The sequence below is a fragment of the Nicotiana sylvestris genome, chromosome 6 (assembly GCF_000393655.2).
Source record: "Nicotiana sylvestris chromosome 6, ASM39365v2, whole genome shotgun sequence".
NCBI lineage: Eukaryota > Viridiplantae > Streptophyta > Magnoliopsida > Solanales > Solanaceae > Nicotiana > Nicotiana sylvestris.
In genome coordinates, this window is record NC_091062.1 from 107,820,739 (window position 1) to 107,826,666 (window position 5,928).

The window sequence follows — 5,928 nt, forward strand, 5'->3', positions numbered from 1 at the left end:
TAAGAGTGTTTATGTGAGATAGTAAAGGTTAATATGGTCAATTTCATTGCTAATTAATGTTAAAAAGTGCATTTATTAAACTGTGTGAAAACATCCAAAAAATCACTTATTTTAGATCGGACGGAGTGTATATTGTTGTCAGCAATTGCCTTTATCTTTTTTCTCCTGTTTTTGAGTTTTCTCTTCTTTTTCCCCTTTACCTTATTCAATGGAGTAATAAATTTCTTCTTCTTTCATTTACCGATTAATTTAATTGAGAAACCCAACCGTTTCGTCCTTCATTGGTAGTAATAGCCCATTAATTTCTACCAAAACCCTTTCTTCTTCCTATTTGATGACAACAATTTCAAACGCTAATATCTAATTTTTATCTCCCTAGATAAAAAGAGTTCCACTTTTCCTCCATCCTCCATGAATAAAAAGAGAGTTCCACTTTTCTTCTGGAAACCCATCAAAGTCCCTGTCAAAATTGCACTGTATGTGATATGACTTGGAATTCAACTCAAGTTGGTAATTTAAGGGGCGGAAAGACGGGTAGCTTTTTTTCCTTTTTCTTTTTAATTCGATCAAAAATTCTTGCTTCAAATATGATATTCTTGACGTTTTACTCTTTTGATTTATTTATTTTTACAGGAAAAACGATATTGGCCTGTGTTATCACTACATGCCCTCACCAAAATTTCAAGCTTTTGGTCATCTGTCTTCACTTTCTCTTGCAGGTTCAATCACAAATTAGAAGAGATGCATTTTCCCCCAGTTTTTGTAGCTAAAGATCAACCATTGTTATCATTCGTTGGTCTTATATTTAATTCATTTTTTCTGAACCATTGTTTATATGCCTTTTTGAAGACGGTCATATGTATCGTCCTTTCAGTGGACTTCACAAATCGTGCTTATGGCGTCGGAAGAAGAGAAGAAGACTCGCCGTTCTCTTCTCGATTTCCCCATTGTGAGGTTCAAAACACATTTATTTTGGTTAAGTTATTTAACTTTACTTGCAGTTGTGTTCTTCTACCAACAAATTGCAATGAATTTTTTTTTGGAGATAATAACAGCTATTCGGAGTTGCCGGTTACTTTGCGCTAAGAGTAAAACCTAAATGTATAAGATAAAAAGATAATTAGTTTAATGTAGACATAGTTTTTGGTTATATTAGTGTGAATGATTGTTGTTGTTTGAACGAGTCCCACCATAATATAGAATTATTCTCAATTACAATTTGGTTTATTTTCAGTCTTCTTTTTTATCTTTTATCCGCGAAAGGACACTCCATTTTAATCTTCACGTAAATACAGTTATAATTCTTATATTATTCATTTTTCCTATTTAAAACCCTTGCATATGCTTCACGTTACGAAGTAAATTCTCATTTTGTGATTTTACCAATTCACAGCTTTCACCGTCCGTCAGTTTTAGTGGGAATCAGACTATGCAACGATGCAATTACTCTGCCTGCAAGTTACTGTAGTGGACCTGCATCATATCCCCTCACCTGCTAGCCATGTTGGTTATGGTGGAATTTTTTGATCTAATGTTCGTGGTGGTGGTCGGAGTAGCCCAGCAACTTAAATATGCCTGATGTTACCGTTGAAGAACTCCAAGAACTTTTAGGAAGCATTGGACAAGTAATATGAAATTTCTTTTGGTTATGATTATTTTTTTAGAGTTATTTTTCCATTAGAAAATCATTATTTTTCTTTAATTCACAACTCCATGATGTTCAATGTGGTATTGCTACTTGGAGGATGAAGATAACATGTCTGGATACTGAATATTTTAGATATTTTATCTTTTAGTGATACTATAAATATTGCATGATTTCATGGTGAATTAGTGCATAGTTTGGTGTGATGAATGTTAATTTAAGTTTACTCTTCTGTAATTATGCTTGAGGTTGGTTTCCTCTAAGATAGAAAGATTTAGTGGTCAAAGTTGGAAGCTGATGAAGAATTGTCACGACCCTAACCCTGAACCTGGTCGTGATGGCGCCTCTCGTGAAGATAAGGCCAGCCAATTCAACCCAACTCAACTTTTAAAGTAGTTAGTCAACATAAAAATAGTCTAAATATGATTTAAACAGTACTAAATAGCGGAAATATTGATAACAATGCGAAAAGTCCAACCCGACACAGCCTTAACCGGGGTGTCACAAGTCACGAGCATTCTCTAAACCATAATACTAGTCTGCTAAAGTCATAAACTACTACAAGTGTTTGAAAGGAAAACAGAAATGATAGAGAAGTAGAGACACAGGGCTGCGGACGTCAACAACTACCTCGTAGTCTCTGAAAAATCGCCTGGAACTGGAGGAATCAGCACTCAGGAGCGATACCAGCTATGCCTGAATCTGCACACAGGGTGCAGGGAGTAAAGTGAGTACCCCAACTCAGTGAGTAACTGATGTTTAGCTTAAAGCATATATATTTCTATGTATATCACCTCATATTTTACTTTTGTTTCGTAAATTTGGGATGTTAAATGCTATGATTTATATTAATTTGAAGTGTTTCTACATGTAGGAATGATTCGGGAGCAATTGGGGACGAGACGCGCAAGATTTGAGCTAAAATGACCAAAATCGGGAAAAATGTCATTTGGGCTCCACAGGCAGCGCCTGGTGCAAATTGTGGCGCTGAAAATAGTGTTGGCAAATTGGGCAGCGCCCGCGCCAGGCTGGGCGCCAGTGACGTGAATCTTCTCCAAATTCGCCCGGGGCAAGGTTATTTCGGCCCTAGACTTACCCAACACGTATAAAAGCAAGAGAAAACCTATTTTTTGAAGGGGGAGACGCCACTTTGGAGAAAAGAGACAAGAAACATTGAAGAGCAAGAACATCTCAGAATTCTTCATCTTTTCCAGTATTTTCAATCAATCAAAACTTATGCAATTGTTTGATTACATCATGAGTGGTTAAACACCCATTGTTCTGGGGTTGTGATTTAGCCATGACTATTGTTGTTTGATATTAGCTTGACCTTGATTATAATTCAGCAATATATGGTTGTTTCTTCTATTCTGTGATTAATTGCTTAATTGTCTGGCTAGCAGTTAGGTTCTATTTACTAACTATACTATGCTTGGGAAAGCCCTGTTTAGATTAGAGAAGAATTGAAGAGAGCACGATCTTAACCCTTAGGGGGGAGAGGATTTGTGGTTAGGATAGGAATATACCTAGTCACTGTGCTTAATTAAATGTCGTAATCTTAATAAGTTCTTAATAGATTGATTTTATAGGAATACGGGTGTTAATCTATTGAGAATAGGTGAATAGTACTTCAGGAGAAGGCTATGAGAGCATTTATCGATTAATTAGCAACCATGAGTGAATTATATGAAAGGGAGAGTTAATTAGAACACAATACGAATGGTGAATCGATCACAACCCTGGAATACTTGTCTCTACTGAATACACAACAATCAACTCGTTACTTGATAATTTAGTTATTATTTAGAATCGTAGTATAATATAATCATATTATTGGACTTTGATTTTAGCTGGATTGAATAACAATTTTAGTGATTTAGTGAGTAGTTTATACAAGTCTTTGTGGGTTCGACACTCAACTTATCATTATATTACTTGTCGACCACGTATACTTGTGTGTGCGTTTGGGAGCAACAAGTTTTTGGCGCCGTTGCCGGGGACTTGAATATAAACTACTTTCTAGTTTTGCTTTAATTGTTTATTTCATCTAGTATAACGTTACTCGATTGTTGCTCTACTCTCAGAAACTTTGATTGAATGCATAGGGTCAGAAGCCAGGACATACTCAACGGCTTTGACCCCGAACCTGAGAAAACATTTAACAGGAGGTTGAGGGAAGCAAGGGATACAAACAATATTCAAGCACTCATTCAATTTCCTGTGAACATGGCAGAGGAGCAACATATGGCTATTCGGGAGGTAGCAATGCCCAATATTGCTAATGTTACCTCCAACATAGTGAAGCCCAGAATCACTGGGCACTTTGAGCTGAAACAAAGCATGATCCAGCTACTTCATGCAAACGGGCAATTTATGGGTCTTCCAAACGAGGATCCACAACAGCATATTCTGAACTTCCTGGAGATTAGTGATACTTATATCACTAACGGGGTCACTCCAGATTATGTGAGGCTCACACTTTTTCCATTCTCTCTGTTGTGCGAAGGTAAGCGATGGCTAAAGGCAGAACTAGCTAATTCCATTACATCATGGAATGAATTGGCAAGAAAATTTCTGGCAAGGTTCTTTCCTTCAGGCAAAACTGCAAAGATCAGAAATGAGATAATTGCCTTCAAACAGAAAGCAGGAGAATCTTTATACTCAGCTTGGGAAAGGTTCAAGGGGATACTCAGAGACTGTCCTCATCACAATCAGACGAATGAAGTGTTAGTTCACACTTTCATAGAAGGGCTTCATCCCCAACAAAAATTGTAGTTGATGCTGCAACTGAAGGTCAAGTATTGGAGAAAAGCTTTGATGAAATTTATGTGTTATTGAACAAATTCTCCAAAAGCAATCCGGATTGGCAAGGAGAGATGGGTAGGAACATGGTACAAAAATCACCAGGGGTTCTTGAATTAGATGTTGTCTCAGCATTGTCAGCACATGTCTCTACGTTGACCAACCAAGTCAATCAGATGACCATGATCATTAATAAGCAACAAGCCCAGCCAGTGCAACAAGTTCAAATATTTTGTGAAGTATGTGGAGAGGTTCACATGAGCAATTTATGCCCAGCAAATCCAGAATCTTTATATTTTGTAGGTAATGCAAATCGAGGCCAAACAAATCAGTATGGGGACACCTACAATCCCAATTGGAGGAATCACCCAAACTTCTCTTGGGGTAGAAATCAAGGCAATCAAAATCAATACCGGCCTCAAGCACCTCAACAACAATCCAGACCACCTCAGGCTGAACAACAAGCTAGCCTTGAGGAGATGATGAAGAAATTGATGGCCGACCAGCAAGCCCTCAATCAGAAATTAACCGCAGATCAACAAACTTTCAATCAGAAATTAATAGCAGATCAACAAACTTTCAATCAGAAAATAATGGTTGATCAGCAGGCTCAAGCCACAACACTGAGAAATTTGGAGCACCACGTGGGCCAACTTCCTAGAGCCCAAAATACCATACCAGTAGGGGCTCTTCCTAGTGATACTGAGCCCAATCCTAAAGCTCAAGTCAATGCGGTTACCTTGAGAAATGGAAGAGCATTAGAAGAAGTTCCAAAGAAAAAGAAGAATATAGCTCATCCTGAAGGAGAATTAGTTCCCAAGCCAGTTGAGGGGAATGAGAAAGATGATAAAGGACCTGAGCCAGTAATTGAGACTAGGCCACCACCTCCATTTCCACAAAGACCGCAGAAGCATAAAGATGATGCTAAGTACAAGAAATTCCTAGATATTTTGAGCCAAGTGAGTGTGAATTTTCATTTGGTGAAAATTTTGCAGGAAGTGCCTAAGTATGCAAGGTATCTCAGAGATATTGTGGCAAACAAACGAAGACATGCAGAGTTTGAAACAGTTGCACTTACTGAAGAGTGCAGTGCCATAGTTCAGAGTAAACTTCCTCCTAAGTTGAAGGATCCTGGGAGTTTCACAATTCCTTTGTCTCTTGGACAAGAAGTTGGTAGAGCCCTGTGTGATTTAGAGGCTAGTATAAATTTGATGCCATCCTCTTTGTTCAAGCAACTCGGATTGGGGGTGCTTAGACCTACTACAATCACTTTATAGTTAGCAGATAGGTCACTAGTCATGCCAGAAAGAATTATTGAGGATGTGTTAGTTCGAGTGGGAAAGTTTATTCTTCCTACTGATTTTATTGTTCTTGATTACGAGGCAGATGATGAAGTGCCCATTATTTTGGGGCGACCATTCTTAGCTACTGGTGGAGCAATTATTGATGTGAGGGCAGGGAAGTTAAAAATGAGAGTTGAC

The 5,928-nt window shown here is 38.0% G+C and overlaps 2 protein-coding genes and 1 non-coding gene across 6 annotated transcripts; 2 read left to right on the top strand and 1 right to left on the bottom strand.

Annotated features, from left to right (window-relative positions):
* The first annotated feature begins 299 nt into the window (after positions 1–299).
* On the top strand, positions 300–2,968 carry LOC104228833 (uncharacterized). 4 transcript variants are annotated; one of them, XR_011400470.1, is made up of 5 exons: positions 300–534; positions 634–719; positions 850–954; positions 1,394–1,625; positions 2,221–2,242. XR_011400470.1 is itself a non-coding variant. In XM_009781377.2 (4 exons), the coding sequence occupies exons 1-4, from the start codon at positions 486–488 to the stop codon at positions 1,466–1,468; spliced, it is 315 nt and encodes a 104-aa protein (XP_009779679.1). In that variant the 5' UTR covers positions 300–485; the 3' UTR covers positions 1,469–1,795. The 4 variants fall into 4 exon arrangements, 2 of the variants coding, with proteins under 2 accessions (XP_009779679.1, XP_009779681.1); XR_011400471.1 differs by adding an exon at positions 2,520–2,968 and having other exon boundaries at positions 634–954; positions 1,394–2,372; XM_009781377.2 differs by lacking the exon at positions 2,221–2,242 and having other exon boundaries at positions 1,394–1,795.
* A 1,284-nt stretch (positions 2,969–4,252) lies between these two features.
* On the bottom strand, positions 4,253–4,357 carry LOC138872316 (small nucleolar RNA R71). The gene has a single exon (XR_011400773.1). It is a non-coding gene; the product is annotated as a small nucleolar RNA R71 (small nucleolar RNA).
* A 164-nt stretch (positions 4,358–4,521) lies between these two features.
* LOC104228837 (uncharacterized) lies at positions 4,522–5,724 on the top strand. Its single transcript, XM_009781381.2, has one exon. It carries the CDS (start codon positions 4,522–4,524, stop codon positions 5,722–5,724), a length of 1,203 nt encoding a protein of 400 aa, XP_009779683.2.
* Positions 5,725–5,928: the final 204 nt, after the last annotated feature.

Excerpts from the sequence above, each read along its gene's own strand:
- LOC104228833 (XM_009781377.2), top strand. The coding sequence starts at position 486 with ATGACTTGGAATTCAACTCAAGTTGGTAATTTAAGGGGCGGAAAGACG. Across the intron at positions 535-633 it reads TTTAAGGGGCGGAAAGACGG|GAAAAACGATATTGGCCTGT; the intron begins GTAGCTTTTTTT and ends TTATTTTTACAG. Across the intron at positions 955-1,393 it reads CTCGATTTCCCCATTGTGAG|CTTTCACCGTCCGTCAGTTT; the intron begins GTTCAAAACACA and ends ACCAATTCACAG.
- LOC104228837 (XM_009781381.2), top strand. The coding sequence starts at position 4,522 with ATGGGTAGGAACATGGTACAAAAATCACCAGGGGTTCTTGAATTAGAT.